Consider the following 18,362-nt stretch of genomic DNA (forward strand, 5'->3'; position numbering starts at 1 on the left):
CGTTTCGCCAACTTAAGACCAGGTATTTCCGGGTAATAATTTTGGCGCTGTCTCGTGTTTACGCTGCCCTTGTAAATAGTGTCAGCGACAAAATCAATGGGTGTTGCGGTGGAACGCCCACCGTAACACCCACTGCCCACCCCTTTCATGCTAAGTATAGCGTGCCTTATTTACAAGGCAGTGCTAAGCCTTGTTAAGTGGCTTAACGCTGACTTATAACTGACTTATAAATGAGGCGAGGACCCTATCGCCACCACAACGTCACTGAAAGTGATGTTGTGATGGCATTGGGGCTTGTACATATGCCCTTAAGTGACTTGCCCAGAATCACAGGACGTTGAGCGTCCCTGCCGAGACTTGAACCTTGAGACAGGATAGTACAACCTTCCTCTGAAGTGTGAGGTGGGAGGCTTTGTTTAAAGGGTGTGTGTGGTAGCTGTGACCAGTTCTTTACCTGCAGTGCAACTTGAAAAAAAAAAAATAACAACAAACCCTTTAGGGAATCCTCCGGGATGAAAATCTTTTCCTGAGACTGGGCGCTGATACAGGGGGAGGGACGTGGATTGCTGTCCCACAGGGCACATGTTTGAATCAAGAACACTCTCTAATGTTTACGATCTCTGCCTTCTTGCAATTCAGAAACAAACTAACGAGGCATCACTTAAAAGAGGATAATTACGCTACATGATATGAACCTTCCTGTCTTAATGTGAGCAGTCTTCAAACATATTCCTGGCCTCTACTCGCTATTCAGCATTCTATTGATCCCCAGCCAGGGCATACATCTTTATGTACATACTTGCTTCGGTTGCTGATTGCTCTCTTAGCAGAATTTCTTTAATAGATCTGGTATTTCTGTATTGTATTTGAAGGCTTGGTAATGCAGTGCTTGCTGCTATTTGCTGGGAATTGTAGGGATAGTCTCAGGGACTCACATTAACAGGAACATATTTCTAAAAGAAACTTTTAGCTCAACAGCATTTTTCATCTGTTGCTCATATATAGTGGTTTAATATTACTTGTACTTTCTTGGTATTACCAAGCATGGGTATTTTTTCTAATTAGTGGTAATTTGTGGGAGTGAGACTATGCCTATTTCGGGTTGCAGAGGAATTATGTGACTTCATAGAGAAATTAAGTTAAAGAAATAATTCAATTGCAAGTCCAGGGAACTCTGATACGATTTGCACAGTTCTGCAAAGGTTTTTTTTAAATCTCTGGTAATACCTCTCATACATGCGGACACAGTCTCCCTCAATCTACTTTCCTTGCGAAGTTTAGGAACTTGCACTCTTATATGCAAGAGAATTTCTTTTTGCAGATATGTAGAATACATTTAGATGATGTATTGTGGAAAAGGCACAGTAAAATGCAGATTGCAATTTGTTGAAAACAGTTTATAGCAAGTGAATTTTGTTGTGTAAAATGTGTGCCAGCATGCTGATTGAATACTGCCCTCCTATTCTGAACTCAAACAGAGTATTACAGAAATGTACTGACATGGCTATCTCCTTAACATATAAAGGCTGTTAATGTTAATTGTTTAAATGACACTTGTTGATGTGGTAAGGCAGTGGCTTTCCTACTGTTGCAGCAGGTATTGTCGCACCACAATTGAACAATAATGCATTATTACGGTATCAATGTTACAGATTCAAGAGCATGCAGCAATAATCTACACATATCTATTTTTTAAAAACACAAAGACATTTCTCAAAAACGTCAATGCTTTCACAAAATTCTATAAAAGTGTCAAATAAAATATGTTTAGGGAATACTGTCTACTCCGATGCCGTCATGTCGTTTACACAATGCTTTAGATTCACTATCATTTAGATAACACTTGTCTGGCCGAGTCAGAACGACCAGAGCCAGGTTATCACAACCTTTTATAGGTGTACAGGAGGGCCTGTCAAAAACCTCAAGTGAATACCATCAGCATAACCACATATGCATTTCTTTCATCATTGTGTATCAACTACATTTTACAAATCTTTGCAAAAACAAATGTAATCTATTTTAGTTTGTCCCTTCTTGTGCAAACTAACAATTATTTCAATTATTTCGACATGCCGATTTTTGGCTAAACCTTGATGTCATAGTGAATGAAAGCAAATGTTTGCCAAGCTTGATAAAAAAATTGATCCGTCTGCCAAGATAAACTGGTAGGTAGCCACACACTGCCCTTTTTCTGCTATAAAAGCAGCTGCGCCCCTGGTCACCTCCATTCACCGCCACCATGAGGGGAATCATCCTAGCCTTCCTGCTCGGCCTTGTGGGTAAGATCGTCTTCTGCTCCTTTCATTGTGAAGATTTGGGGCAGGCTAGAAAATATTTCTGATTCTTAATTTTATTTTTGGATGTTTTCAGAGGGTATTAGTACAGTTAGATTTATTTTAGAACACTTATGGCAAAGGAGGTAGAGGGTCAAGGAAGTTAATCCTTATTCATATATTGTAAAGTGTTTTAAAATAGAGTTGATCTTTTATGAATATGGGTCTAAGCGGTTTCTTACCTTTCTGTTTGATATTCCTCCCCACAGGCAGTGAGCAGTACAACTATGGTATGTATGTTTTCTTTGGTTATAAGTGGTGTGTTCACTTGTTTCACCTCACTGCAGCTTATTATGTTGATTAATGCCAGGTGAAGTGGCCACCTAAGCTCTCATCTCTGTGTCTTCTTCCAGAACCCGTCTTCAGTGAAAGTAAGACCTATGTGTTCCAGTACGAGGCCATTATCCTGAATGGATTACCGGAGGCTGGCCTGGCCAGATCTGGAATAAAACTGAACTGCAAGGTGGAGATCAGTGGATTCGCACAGAAGGCCTATCTCCTCAAGGTAGGAATGAGCACAGTGTGAAGGGCACAGTGATGACGTGGCACAGGGGGTGCAGTGGGAGGAGACTCTCCTACAATCACAGTGTAAGCGATAAAAGTAAAACTAATGTGTAGATATAGTCAATGTTAACAGTTGAATCATTTCAGAGTTAATAGCAATTGGATATGCTAAAATTAGTTTTAATCTTGTATATTGTAAAATTGAATTGTTCCAACAGTATATCTTTACTAATGATAAAACGGCCTACTGGATCCATGGCCAAGTACAAGTATAAATACTAACATAAAAGTAACATATTGGTCACAAAGCAATAATAAAGATAACTCTCTGAGATCTTTTTAAGCAGAGCAAAAGTTGGTAATGACCTAGTTTTAAGTATGTGTTAAAGGGAACATACTATCAATCAATCACGATCATTGGCAAGTAAGGTGTTTAGCAAAGGAAAGAGATGTTTCCGATGGAAATAGTCTATTTATACAGTGGATATTCTATATACTAAATTCAAAATCCAGTTTCTGACTGCTATGATACGTTTTTGCTCTGCTATGTCACCAGTGATAGTGCTTGTTTTCCTGGTGTTCCTCCACCTCACCCAGGTCACCAGAGATATATTGAAGTAGCAGAAGGGCACATAATGCTCCTCTACCTCTCGAGCCTTATTCAACTTCTGTTGGATTTCCACAAACCTGAGGAAGATGGTGAACATGGGTCATGCTCTGTTGCTCCCCAGGGAACACATTTGCTCTCAGCCACAGGTCTGCAGCAACCCACAGCTGGCATGGGGTTATAAGCCATGCTAATGTGTCTATCACAGAACCACTGCTGGCAGTGTACCCACTCCAAAGCTCAGCTTTAAGTGACGGTGGGGAAGGCATAAATGGCTGTGGAACGGGGTTGCAGAACACCAGGTAGTATATTTCTTGTAGTTGGGTGAAGGTGAGAGGGACAACCAAAAGAGGGTTATGGTAATACATAGCAGGGCACTAGTGTTACATTTGTTTATATTTGGGAGCGGAAACGTGGCTGTGGGGAAAGATAGCAGAAGAGTTTAGGAATGAGTGGCAGGGGATCAGATTTAGGTATTTATTATGTACATATAAAATGGAGACAGGGGGATGAGGCAGGTAATGCCATGTTGTGCATACCTTTTCCATACCTCCTCACCCACTGATCTATGATCTAAACAGGGGATGAGATATTCGCAGCATGCATAACATAACATTGTAGCCAAGTAATTGACTATTAAGGGGACGCGTTTCACCTTTGATTCTGAATGATATAGTAAACTGCTCAGGTTTTGCTCTATTTTCTTGTTTGATTTCCTTCAGAAGCCCTTGGATAAAACCATCCTAGTTACTTACAGCCATCCAGCTATAATTCTATATTGTCTGCGTTGTTGCCTTGAATGACTTTAAAACCTAACTCTGCATGCTGATGGACAGGATATTGGCCTTTCTACTTCCATAGAACATTTGAATTGTAGCAGAAGTGCTGTACAAAAATTATAATGATAAAGTAGCGCTAATTGTTAGTTAGGTACATGAATTACACTTGTGATTTGAGACACAAGGCCTAGGATACAATACCCTGAAAGACATTGTTTACAAAAGGATAATCACAAGCTTGATTTGATCTTAAAAGTATAATCCTGAAGAAATTATGTTTCTGGATAATATTTTTTATAAAGTTATGATATACACATGTGTGCTAAGGATAAACCTATCAATGGCTCTAGTATCACAAATAGAAGATCACAGTGTTATACGTAGGCGAGTGCATGGTTATCATTTGTGGAACATCAAACTTCTGCAGGTTGCACAAGGCACCTAACTTTCCATTTATATTGTCTTCACAATACATAGTAATGCATTAGACATATCCTAAATATACCTATTTTATTTTCTAGATCACATCTCCTGAAATCAAAGAGTACAATGGTATCTGGCCCAAGGATCCTTTCACTCGCTCCTCAAAGCTGACCCAGGCTCTTGCTGCTCAACTCAGCAGACCAGTAAAGTTTGAGTACAGCAATGGACGTGTTGGAAACATGTTCGCCCCTGATGGTGTTTCTGAAACTATACTCAACATTTACAGAGGGATCGTGAACATGCTGCAGGTCACCATCAAGAAAACACAAAATGTCTATGACTTGCAAGAGGTTGGTTTCAAATAATTTGAAAACAATTGTAAACAAAACATTTCAATCCTTTAGTAACTGCATATGAAAAAACTTTCTTACATATATATTTAAATGACTTGCCCATAATAATGGAGCACTCTGCAAAATTCTGTAATAGTAACTTAAAGTTTTCCATAGGTTGCCTGCCTCTCAGATAAAAAAAATACCATCGGCTTAGGGAAGTGGGATCTGAGAGGTAGATCACCATTTGAAGTAGAGAGGGCCTTGTAAATTCAATTAGTTTCAATAAATCCTGTATCCTTCCAAAATCATAGACAGTAGCTTCGTACAATTTTACACGCCCCCATAACATTCAGTCTCTCCACCCAGACTATTGTCCATAGGCACCTGTTGAGCAATGTACTGGATTTCTTTCACATTGTTTCCATACAATTGAGTTCATACATTCAGTGGTGTGTGGTCATGGATTCATTGGTACATCGGCAAAGACCGTCCTAAAGTGTTGTTACCCTCTTATTCCACATTGGCAGAACATGCTTTGAATCCAGACTTCTTTTAGCTAACCTAGTGTGTTCCAGGTTTCGTAGTCTTTTTTTCTTTCTTTGATGGAACCAGTAGGATTAATGCACCCGAGAATATTAACTTCCAGCAGGAAACCAGCGGGAACATGGCATCCTGCAGACACAGAAAAAGGTGCAAAACTATTTTTGAGTTTTGGGCGTCATATTATTAGGTGTTTCTAATTTCCAAAATGCATGACTCGGGTTGACCTGGATATACATAGACTCCAGAGTTTGAGCAACAGTCATGCTGGCTTTGCTAACCTTTTTCAATGTAAAAATTAGAGGTTTTTTTAAAATAGCTCAAACGTACTTTTCATGAGAGCCAGACATTACACATTTTTGGATCAATTTGCCAAGAATCACATAATGTTGAGCTGACCCTGGGATTTGAACCTGGTTCTTCAGTTCCAAAGTCTAGCCTTTGGGCCATAGGTCACCTCTTGCCAGTTGATTTTTCATTTATACCTTGCATCCAGTGGTAACCAGTGCAGACTTCAGAGAATGGGTGTCATGTAATCACACATATTTGGAGCACTCACACGTCTGACAGAGACATGGTGTCCTCCCTTATATCTTAGTAATATGACTTACAGAGATCTATCTAAGAACATCCAGCTGGTGGTCAATCATAAGAACACTCTTTGTTGTGTCATGGCCTGAGGATCAATAGGTTTAATCACATGATGGACCACTTGTGGCAGAAAAATGTAATTATTGGCAGATCTCACTATCTCTGAGTATGTTGCTATAGGACAAACCAATAACCAGAATGTAGCCCATCAATTTTCACTTTCTCTGCTTATTTCCATAGTCTGGAGTCACCGGGGTCTGTCACACAAGGTACGTTATCCAAGAAGACAAGAGAACTGATAGAATCATTGTTGTGAAATCCATGGACCTGAACAACTGCCAGGAAAAAGTGGAGAAGAACATCGGCATGGCCTATGTGGAGAAATGCTCTTCTTGTCAGAAGGTTTGATTATGTCACATATACTGTACTTAAATCAATACTTACTCCTAAGGCTCTTACTCTTCATGATAACTGTGTGTGCTTTTTACCACAGGTTGTAAGGAATCTAAGAAGGGCTGCAACATTTACTTATAAGATGAAGCCCAGAGATGGTGGTGCTCTAATCACTGAAGTAACTGCGCGGCAGGTGTATCAGTTTTCCCCATTCTATGAACTGTATGGTGCAGCTGTAATGGAAGCCAGGTGTGTGTCTTTCATATAATCATCAGTCTCATTGTGTGCTGTACACGACCATCATGAAAGTAGATATCCTGTGCCCAAATGTTCATAGCAGTGTTAATGATGAATTTAGCAATTTCAACTTAATTTAGAGAATTTATTTTTCAGTTAAACAGCCGCTCTATATTTTAAAAATAACTTACATAATAATGTGACTCGCTACTTAACCAGCAAAGACATGTTCCTAGTAATAGAAAGACTGAAACATTTATACATTAAATACAAAGTATTCAATGAATAGTTTGCAGTTTAAGTCTTTCCCATTTGAGAGTCAGCTACTCACTGTCCTTCTCTTAGAAGCAGTTTTGTCTGCATAATAAAACAAATGTGGAAAAGGCTTCTTTTTCTGCTTATAAGTGAAAGGATAACTGACACTGCCATCTTTATTGCCTTCTGTTTTGAATATTGAAACAACATATATTTATAGATGCTTTCATATCTTAACTTGTACCTAAGACATGATCATAATAAGGCAGTAGCTTTTAGGAGCTGTGAGGACTTGCAATACTCTAATTATTGTGCAACGTCATTTGCGGCTTGCCAACACACACATCAAGAGCAATGGAATTAGCTTGGTTCCTAAATGCTACCACGTAGACTGGTTATACAATAGTGTATAATTCAGATAATCAGCAAACAATTCTAAAATGATCCAAGGCATAATGAGGTGAGAATGTGGTTTGACTATCTAACTTTCATAGTGAACCATCCAAAGCATTCAGCACTCGAAGGAAAATAGCATTTTGACTATTGAAGCATTTTCCTAAAGACTTGAAAATGGCCATGTCTTAGGTCATCTGCAATTTGGCAAACTAATAGGTGGCACTGTAGAACTTCTCCCTACGTGACCTCCTTATTCAAGCTCTAGGCCTTGACAACGCAAATTGGGAATACATACATTTTCTGTTTATCTTTCTTTCAGGCAAGTGCTCACTTTTGTGGAAACTAAAAGCAATCGAGTTAACTCTCCTCAGACTGAACTGCAGAACCGTGGGGGTCTTCAATACCAGTTTGCTTCTGAAGTTTTACAGATGCCAATTCAATTAGTAAAGACAAGGAGTCCCGAGACACATGTATGTACATCTATATGCATCAGTGTGCATGTAAACCTCACATCTTCACAAATAAACACTTACTCTGGATTTCAACACAGTACTCAGCCATAAAGAAACACACAAAAATAGATTTTATTGAACAAGTCAATTAAAGGATACATTCATTATTAATTTTTATTTTAAAGCACTGTAAATAACTGTCAATATTACTCGTACAGCCTTCAAATCATGAATGGAGTGTCAGGCACACTGGAATTGAAACCTTCGACACATACAAACCAATATATGTTCAGGAGCGAGATCTTATTTCAGTGAGCCGTTTTCCTTGCACATTCAGTCCATCTCCCCATACATGCACAGTGGAAAATACAAAAGAGTCATACATCTCTGATTTGTGCCTAGTTACCAAAGAGATCTGTTTTTTCACACTTGATACTAACATTTTAGAGGGGCCATTTGTGAATATACACATAGAATTATAGTGTATAACATCGAATACCTGGGAGGTTTTTAACCGGGGGGGTTCTGAGTGTCATCCTGCTATTCACGATATACCCATCTTATGTTATGTATGGCCCCCAAACTCATGTGCTCCTGCTTTCGACTAATTTGCAGAAGTACAGAAGTAATGGGGGAGCCATGCATATCATCTCCTCTCCCTCCTGTCCCAAATGGTCAAATGTAAAAAAAATCCCGGGCCACCTTGAGCCAAACCCTACTACCCTCCCACATCCTACCCTCCCAAAACTGTGCTAGAGCCAGTTCCTTAGGCTCTCAGGCTGACAGGCTCTCAGAGAGTCCTGTAACAGCAGTCTGGAATTCCTTTATGATGTAGCAAAAGTGGGGATCAACCCCTATATCTAATCCTCAGTCGGTCACTCCACACACAAAGATCTTAACCAATGATGTATTGAAAGCGATCGATCAATAGGACCCAACACAGGCTCCATTAGCAGTCAGTCAAGCAAAGAGTTGTTCCTTTTGTGGTCTAATTTGTGGTCTCACTATTTACAGAGGTTCTATGGCACAGGCTGTGCTTACATTTGGCAAACAATTCACGGATATACTTGGGAAAAAAATCTCTCATTTATTACTTTTTTTTAAAGATTTCGCTATCACCAACCAGCCCTCAAGATGTAACAAAGTGTAGTTAGTACTGGTATAAAAGTTATGCAATAGGAGCCATACAATGATTCTGTTATTACACTGAAGGTTTTATGCCTTCTGTTTTTGCCTCTGTTTTTTTTAATGATAAATGTCATCTGTTGTTTGTCACACTGATGCACGCTGCACCTCTAGAGCATCCCTCTCTGGACAATTCTAGGAACTTACCCATCAACTAATGCAACATGGACCAATGCCCCTACAGACAGTAACAACTACCTTTAGCAATTTGAATCTTGCTTTTTGGGAGATATTGTCCATTATGTTTCATTCTCTTTTTCCTGAATATTTTCTTTTTTTAAATTAATTCCATTGATTTTCCTTTTTGGTACAGGTTGCAGAAACGCTGCAGCATTTAGTGCAAAATAATCAACAACAGTTACATGCCGATGCTCCGGCCAAATTCTTACAGCTTGCCCAGATTCTTCGTGCTGCAAACTATGAAAATATCCAAGCCATATGGAAGCAGTTTGCAGAAAGACCTCAGTACAGGTGATTATTTATCATAATGTCACAGCAATGACTTATAATACTGGGATTGCTTCTGTTTAACTCTTGGGATTTGTATGTTATATGCAGACGCTGGCTGCTGAATGCCATCCCAGCAGTGGGAACCATTGATGCACTGAAGGTTATCAAGCAGAAGATCCACAATGAGGAGCTGAGCCCCAGGGAGGCAGCCCAGGCTGTAACCCTAGCTGTCCAGTTCACTAAAGCAGATCACCAGACCTTACAAGTCGCTCAAGTGAGTCAGCTCAGATGTTTGTAATTTCATTACAAGGACATATTCTGCATAAATCATATGAGGAGGACAATGTTGTATCACTTAAGGTAAATGGGTGATAAAACACCCAAACGCCCTCACTTAATGGCTCCCCGAACTGGGGCCTGGGTCAACATATATGCAATACCATCAAATCAGTGTTACAGTAAGGATACCTCTGCTGAAGTACAAAGCAAACTACAACATTATTGTAATCAGTACCATTGACTTGGATCCTATTTACTCCATAAACACTGGAACAATAGTCAGGACACATGATTATCTAGGGGTACTCACCCACAGTTGATTTCAAATTTACTTCCTGAGTCACCCACAACTAAAGCTATATTTTCTATCACAAGGGTAAGTTAATTTACCCACCCATCTGTGGTTCATGTGACTACCCTTCCCCAATGGACTGCTAAACTTTGATTGTCTGTGAGGAGAGCCTGGCTCTTTTGATTTCTTGGTCAAGAGGAGAATGATTTGTGGTTTGGGACAAGGCATACCAGCAGGATAAACTGTGGGGCCATTTGAAATGGAGTGTTAAAAATCTGATTTATCTTTGTAATCACTTAATCCCAGTCTGAAGATGAACTATTTTAGTGCCCAATTTGTAACACTGAAAAAAACCAAAGATAACGGTTGGAGTCCTTGGAAAAAGTTTCAGCAACTACCAATCACTCAGGCTGCAGTCCAGTTCAAGATTTTAATCCCACTATGACACTTCAGATGTACAAATCAGCCTTGGTCCTGTTCCAGTAGGAACAATAAATACCAACCTAATCTAATGCCTGGTCTAAATGGGAACACAATTGATTGCCCTTTTTACACCTTCTCAATAATGAATTGCTTCAATCCTGTGGCACAATGAGCACAGGAAACCATAAATGTGATGTGTGGAATGCTTGCAAAACGCCTTAGCCACTGATAAGCACTAGAGTTGTATTCCAGTCTCCATGTTTTACCTTCAATGTCACTTCAGACCGAGACCAGCCTTATGCAAGTCAGCTTTGGTCCTGCTTCAGAAGGAATCGTCCAGCTTGAATTTCCAGGCCACATCCCATCTGAATGAGAACACAAGCAACCCAAACCATTTTTCCGACACTATGCCACATCAGCTGGTGCGGGGTTGCTTCTCTCCTTGATGGCCTGCCTGGCAGTTTGGGCTGCACTGTTCCCACTGGAACAGGCTAATGATGGATTTTCATTTGACTGATCTCTGCTAGATGTTGGATAAACAACAATGACTGGAATGCAGACCCAAGTGATCTTCAGTGCTAAAATGAATTCTAGCATCCCATCCATCAGTTTGCTGCTAGAGGCAGTTTGTAAAAAATGTCTCACTTAGGATGCAAATTATAATTTTCATTTCCTAAACAGGACTTTTAAGAAGAATTCGGCATAGGTATTTTTTCCAAATTTTCTGCATTTCATACTATTGGCAACAATTGAAATTCTAATTTTAACTGTATTAGAACTGCTCTGTCCATAACTCCACGCCACCAATGGCTTTTAAAACCACCTTGTCGTTGCTATTACACACCTATAATTAATTGGGCTCACCAATTCACCAATATATTCTTAGCTGCCTAGCCTCTATTCTACCAGTGTATGAGGTTCCACGAGGAGTACAAAATCTCATGTTAACCAAGTCCCATCTTGGAAAATCAGTTGTTAAAAGGTTGTTCTCTAGAGTGCAGCCCTATATAATATAATTAGATGATGTTAGTTTTTGTACTGTGTTTGCCATCTCTTATTTTGAACTATATTTTACATAATTGCAAAAATATGAAAATATCCATAACATGAGTGGTGTATAAAATAAACATGATCTACATGCCAATGGTTTACCTCTGTCCCTAACCCTGCAGGATTTAATGAAAGTGGCGCAACATCAGAAATCCCCTGTTGTCTACAAGGCAGCGATCCTGGCATACGGGTCCATGGTGAACAAGTACTGTGGTGCACACTCTTCCTGTCCTGAGGAAGCTCTATCCGTGAGTAACTTTTCAGTATTGACCAGGAAAATGATTTTCCATGAAACATATTTATTTTATTTACAGCATTAGTGTCCCTCATTCAACCTATATGCTAATGTATATGCATTAACATACAAAAACAGCATCTGTGACCATTTTGTGTCCATTCGTACCACCTGGTAGGCACGTGTAGAAAGTGCTGAATCAAATCCAGAAATAAGCATGTTATGTCCTCATCTCCTAATAAGCACCAATACTAAAACAGTTCCTAACTCTATTTGCACACCCTCAAATAAATGTACCAGGTGGAAATAATTCTCCTGCCTGCATGCAGCATATCCAGTAGACCATGGCTCATGAGGAACATGGGTGTCTTTATGACAGATTACTTTTTTCCTTTTAATTTGTGGTAAAGATCAAAATCTTTAATGGATAAGTGTAGTTTATGTAGAGCAGTATTAACTTAGGTTCCCTACATGCAGGTGTAGGTGTTGTTGGTGGCTTTTGTGGAGAGCCCTTATATTGAACGCACAATTTGAAACCCAGTTATTCACTGCTATGGCACTAGTGGAGTGAAAACTACAGAAGTGGAAACCATCTTTCATTTGGATTCTGGGAAGGGGTAGAATGTAAGACTAGGAGGTCTTTAGAGAAGGTGGCAACATGCTGGGTATTTTAATCTATCACATAGTTTAAAGCACTGGTTCTTAGCTTAACCTGTGGTCTATGGACTCCTCTGGGGCGGGTTCTACAACTGCTTAGAAAATTAAATATTAAATACATTATTTAAGTGTATATAAATATTGAAACAAAGTGTAAACATGACAAAAAATGAAGGAAGTTGATATTGAAGGCTACAAATTAAGTTAGTATCTTCACATTGATTCATGAGAGCAGAGCAAGTGCATCAAATGTGTTTGATAAGGGCCTGTTTCTGTATGTTTTGTGTATTGTTTTGCGGTTCAAATCATCTCAACTGGTTAGGCTGGAGTCACTGGTTTCCAATAATGACTCATTGGGGGTCCCCGGATTCCAGTAATGATTAGGTGTTGGCCCACAGAAGTCAAAAGGTTGTTAACCACTAGTTTAAAGGATGCAGTTTGGCAACTCAGTGAGGTAAATGCTCACCTCTGACTTCTGTGAGCTATCTGGTGATCTTAGTACAAATCTTAAAAGGACCAAAAAGGCCAAATCAGCTTTCCATTTTTCAGAGGTTGGCAAATTGAGCACAATTTAATTAGCTAATAGTAACTCCTTCTGTTTAGTGCTCTTGAAGACTATTGTGAGAATGACTCTACTTCCTCTGCATTGCTCATTTATGGAATATATTGGGTGATTTTCATGGGGGAGCTTACATGATATAAAATGGTGGATGAATAAATACATGTCAGTAGAATGTTTTTTTCACATCGGATTGAGAAGTTACATCATTGATATCGCAAGCTTCACTTTCATTGTCTAAAACATCATGTCTGGGTGGAAAACAGCTATGTTATTGACATATATCCTTCTATCATTCTTTATGGAATTAATATATAAATGAATGTACAAATGAAGATTTGGCAAGAGAGCATGACATTGAAAGAGAGGCAAAATAATGAGCATTAGATGTGTTTCTTTTGCAGCCCCTCCATGACTTGGCAGCTGAGGCGTCCAACAATGCCCATGAAGAGGACATGGCGCTGGCTCTGAAGGCTCTTGGAAATGCAGGACAGCCAGCCAGTATCAAGCGGATCCAGAAGTTCCTGCCAGGATTCGCCTCCAGTGCTTATCAGCTCCCTGTTAGGATCCAGACTGATGCAGTGATGGCTTTGAGAAACATTGCAAAGGAGGATCCGAGAAGGGTAAGAGAGAAGGAGCAAGATTCATCAAAGCAACCATCATACAAAGATGCATACCAGCTTCAAAAGAATAATTGACAAATTTACCCTAAGCACAATGTTTGATTGAATATCCCTTTCACTGGGTTGGTTTGCCTACGTACTAGCACCATAAAAAACCTAGAACAGCTCAGAAGCTTCATCTTTACACAAAATACAATGATTAATGTAGTTATTTGTGGCTATGTGCACTGATTGTGGTCTGGTGGGTCATTAAAGGGCCAACTATACTTCATATCTTGGCTACACTTCATGCACAAGTGGCGCTGTCTTTCAAAGATGTGTTACCAAATGTTGTTCAAATAGAATCATACTAGATAGGGCATCTGAGAGTGTGTGCCTTCATACGTGCTTGTGTGCCCTAATTTCATCTCTGGACGTTTTCGTAAAATTTTCCTATATCACATTCTGGTGTCAGTAAATATCCCACTTACAGAGTGGCATGAATATATCTCAGATTTAACATAAACCATTGCTAATTAGCCAACGAAACATTCTCTGATCTACTGTATTCCCCAAGCAAGAACATTCAATTTACCTTTCCATGGAAGGTTTGTGTAGTTCCAATGTAGTGGCATTCTAGCATTCTATGTGCACACCATACATATCAGTATGAGTATAACGATTCTACTGAAAAATATGTTTATTGTTCAGGCACGTTGGTAGTAATTTTACATTAGGTATGCCTTCTTTTAAAGCAACACAACAAAAAGAAAATAGATCACATATGTTAAACATAGTATGAGTTGAAGTATACATTTATTTATTCTTGATGTCATTTAATATACTCAGATAGTCCACTGGATGGGTGTTTACAAATACTGTCATTCTCTCAGTCAGGGTTTCTGGAAGACTCCAAGAAGCGGGAAATTTTTACTTTAGTGATGTTTTCTGATATAAAATATCACAAACAAAACCTAAGGACTACAGACGTCTCTTGTCAGAATCAGATGGCTCCTACGTGTAATTCACTGGAGATCCAATATAATACAATAGAGTGTGATTCATCTCTGACAAAAATTGACAGACAGCAGCTTATTTTGTAATAGGCTTTTCACCAATGTAGAGACACACAAGAAGTAATTAATTCTAAATGACATTTTTGTGTTTCTTTCTTATACATTTTTACTCTTTTCTTCAGTAGTGATTAACACTCTTTCATTAAAAATCTGTAATTAAATAATTAAATAAGAACAGACGTCTAGTAAAGTAACACCAGAATTCCCAATGTTTCCCTTACTTCAATATTTCATCAATAATTGCAAACATAGTATAGGAAAAACGCCTCTGATGCATATGCAAATATCGATGGGGGCAGAAACATGATTATGTGTCAGGGAAAACATGGTAATTCCCAACTGAACTTTCTGATTTACATACATTTTCTCACAGGCTCTTGTTTTCCTAATCCTACATGTATGGAGTCTCTGAATGTAAGAAAATCCTCATCCTTATCTTGTATTAACTTACACTTTTGTATGTGAAAATAGTCTTTCAAATACCTGACAGTTTCACATATAGGCTTTATGACCTTTTTACACAAAGATCTCCTTTACTAAAAATAAGATTTGTAAGAAAGACCAAAATATGAAATTAGAGGGAACAAACTGTCTTTTACGGTAACATAAATTATTTCAAGGTAACACACTGCTTCTCATAGCTAGAGATTTACAAGTTCAGGCACATAAACAGATCTAGAAATAGAATTTCGAATCACAATTTTGTGCTTCTTATGGAGTACATTGAAAATGTCATCTAAATCTGTTGAATAGTAGTTGAGCATCTGGTGATTCTGTTGTTGTAGGTGCGCTAAAGATAGATGGTTTTTAAAGGTTGGACAATTTTTGATTGTTGCATGTCAGCCATCCTGATATCATCTTAGACAGAGGGAGAAATAACTAGGCAGGAATGTGCCTCTTTAGTAACTACATACCCCACAGTGTCTTTTGGGTATCAAGCTATATATCAATGCTAATACATCCATTTTTCACAAAGGTAAATGTGCATCAATCGATACTGGTGATGTGTTTTTACACTAGCTATTTAAATACATATATTATGTTTCTCTCTGTAGGTTCAGGAAATTCTTCTACAGATCTTCATGGACCACCGGGTTCGTACCGAAGTCCGGATGATGGCCTCCGTGGTTCTATTTGAAACCAAGCCTGGTCTCGCATTAGTAACAACCATAGCCAACATTGCATCAAAGGAGAGCAAAGTGAACCTGCAACTCGCAAGTTTTGTCTATTCACAGATGAAGGCTTTGTCCAGAAACAATGTCCCATCACTCCATCAAGTGTAAGCATCAAAGTAGAAGTTAAGTTATGGATAAAAGCATATAATAAAATGTGATCATATATGCCAGCTCATATTTAACAAGACCTCACTGATGAGAGTTAACATCATTTCTTTTAGGGCTGCTGCTTCCAGTGTTGCTGTAAAGATGTTGAACCCCATGCTCGACAGAATGAGCTATCGTTACAGCAAAGCTTTACACTTCGGTTCATTCCAATGTAAGTACATAACATGCACAGGAAATACTTGAGCACTTTTTGATTTCTTTTGAGGGTCTGTCTTCAACTTACCCAAACTATACCAGATTTGACATAGCTCATACAAATGCTTAATACAAAAATATATATAGCTGACCGGTGGAGTGCTACAGAGCTATGTCTACAGTCAAGTAATAGTGTTCAAGTGTTCATATAAGAACAATGTAATTAAATCCTGATTTTATAAGTATTCTTACTCCAAACGTCAAAAGACCTCCACATTTTTACAGACAGATGATATTTTGCATATTATAGAAAACTTCAAACCTTCATTCACTGTCATGATTGCCTTTAGTACAATTATCAATGCTCTGACACAAACACAGTTGAACAAAATACACATTTTCTGTTAAATACCTACCTTACACATGGACAGGCTGTAGACAGTTTCCTGTTGATGCCAGGAGTACTACAAGGATCTCTGACATGAGAATCTGGAGTAACCCAAATTGAAAGTATGTAAACTCCTTGCTTTAGAACAGACATTCAAAGTAGTGTTTGGGGACTCCTTGATATTTGATGGTGACAGAAAGGAGGCAAACCAAAGGGAATGATGGACGGAGTGTTGAACATTGCAAGCACTCACCCCCAGTCAATTGATCTGGGTTTAATCCATCACCATTCTTTAGCCCACTCTGCCACCCCAGTTCAGACATGGCCATATGCAAATCAGTCTGACCCTGTGCCTCATGGGAACAGTCGAGCCCGAACTGCCAAGCCATGTCTTCCCTGGACCGGAAACAAGCTTCCTAGGACCGGTTTCTGGCATTTCAGCCATCTTCAGCCAGGCTTGCTTGAATCCAGTGGCAAAGTGAGCAAGGGACTCACGTCTGAGCATACCCTGCCAACTTATGGCGAACAAAGCAAAACCAAAGGAAATGATGGACGGAGTGTTAAACATTGCAAGCACTCACCCCCAGTCAACTGATCTGGGTTTCATCCATCACCGTTCTTTAGCCCACTCTGCCACCCCAGTTCAGACATGGCCATATGCAAATCAGTCTGACCCTGTGCCTCATGGGAACAGTCCAGCCCGAACTGCCAAGCCATGTCTTCCCTGGACCGGAAACAAGTTTCCTAGGACCGGTTTCTTGCATTTCAGCCGTCTTCAGCCAGGCTTGTTTGAATCCAGTGGCAAAGTGAGCAAGGGACTCACGTCTGAGCATACCCTGCCAACTTATGGCGAACAAAGCAAAACCAAAGGAAATGATGGACGGAGTGTTGAACATTGCAAGCACTCACCCCCAGTCAACTGATCAGGGTTTAATCCATCACCGTTCTTTAGCCCACTCTGCCACCCCAGTTCAGACATGGCCATATGCAAATCAGTCTGACCCTGTGCCTCATGGGAACAGTCTAGCCCGAACTGCCAAGCCATGTCTTCCCTGGACCGGAAACAAGCTTCCTAGGACCGGTTTCTGGCATTTCAGCCGTCTTCAGCCAACAGGGGATCCATTCAAACAAAAATTGGTAGGATAAACAATTCCTAGACAGTGACAGTCAATCATTAACCCCTTCACTGCGGCGCGAATTCCGCCGCAGCGCTGGGGGGGGTGAGGGGTGAGCGCGGCGCCGCCATGCTCATGACGGAACCACGCCGTCATAAGTCACGGGTGAGCTGTGCTCATGACGGCGTGGTTCCGTCACGACTCCGCCCACTGTCTAATTCGCCCGCACAGGCGGGGAATTAGTGCCGCGTGGGAGGAGCGGCCGCCAACGGCCGCAGCATGACGGAACCACGCCGTCATGAGCACACGCCGCCCGTGGCTTATGACGGCGTGGTTCCGTCATGAGCGCACAAGGGGTTAAGGGGTTCACCTACTTGCACACAGTGCTAAGGTGGAAATCCTTGAATGCCACTGGATCAAATTGAGACACCACTCAGTGATGTGTGCCTCAGTTGGCCAATAACACATTCCTCTACATCAACATTGATGATCAGCATCTTTAGGTGGTATATAGAAGTGACATATGGTCTTTCTGATCATATATATTCTGACAGCATTTTATCTGAATTCTTTGTATAATGTAAGTTCAATGCATTGTACCCTGATGGCGTGAAGTGTTATTATTAAGTGCAAGTGTCCTGGAAACGTGGTATCTTGGACAGCATCTTGAGATGTCATGACCGTATCGGATTGTGACAATAAAGCAGCAGGAAGATGAACCATCTATG

At 39.9% G+C, this 18,362-nt stretch overlaps 1 protein-coding gene across 1 annotated transcript in view; it reads left to right on the top strand.

Moving 5' to 3' along the window:
- Nucleotides 1-2,193: 2,193 nt before the first annotated feature.
- The window catches only part of LOC146834624 (vitellogenin-A2-like), a 56,134-nt gene continuing 39,965 nt past the window's right edge, over nucleotides 2,194-18,362 (top strand). Inside the window, exons 1-13 of the mRNA XM_085602097.1 lie at nucleotides 2,194-2,279; nucleotides 2,543-2,563; nucleotides 2,687-2,838; nucleotides 4,745-4,996; nucleotides 6,353-6,514; nucleotides 6,606-6,754; nucleotides 7,713-7,863; nucleotides 9,344-9,501; nucleotides 9,589-9,754; nucleotides 11,647-11,772; nucleotides 13,380-13,598; nucleotides 15,709-15,932; nucleotides 16,050-16,147. Coding sequence (XP_085458223.1) covers nucleotides 2,240-2,279; nucleotides 2,543-2,563; nucleotides 2,687-2,838; nucleotides 4,745-4,996; nucleotides 6,353-6,514; nucleotides 6,606-6,754; nucleotides 7,713-7,863; nucleotides 9,344-9,501; nucleotides 9,589-9,754; nucleotides 11,647-11,772; nucleotides 13,380-13,598; nucleotides 15,709-15,932; nucleotides 16,050-16,147 — 1,918 coding nt within the window. The 5' untranslated portion in view covers nucleotides 2,194-2,239. The remainder of the gene's footprint in view (nucleotides 2,280-2,542; nucleotides 2,564-2,686; nucleotides 2,839-4,744; nucleotides 4,997-6,352; nucleotides 6,515-6,605; nucleotides 6,755-7,712; nucleotides 7,864-9,343; nucleotides 9,502-9,588; nucleotides 9,755-11,646; nucleotides 11,773-13,379; nucleotides 13,599-15,708; nucleotides 15,933-16,049; nucleotides 16,148-18,362) is intronic.

Source organism: Triturus cristatus, chromosome 4_2 (genome assembly GCF_964204655.1).
Source record: "Triturus cristatus chromosome 4_2, aTriCri1.1, whole genome shotgun sequence".
Lineage (NCBI taxonomy): Eukaryota > Metazoa > Chordata > Amphibia > Caudata > Salamandridae > Triturus > Triturus cristatus.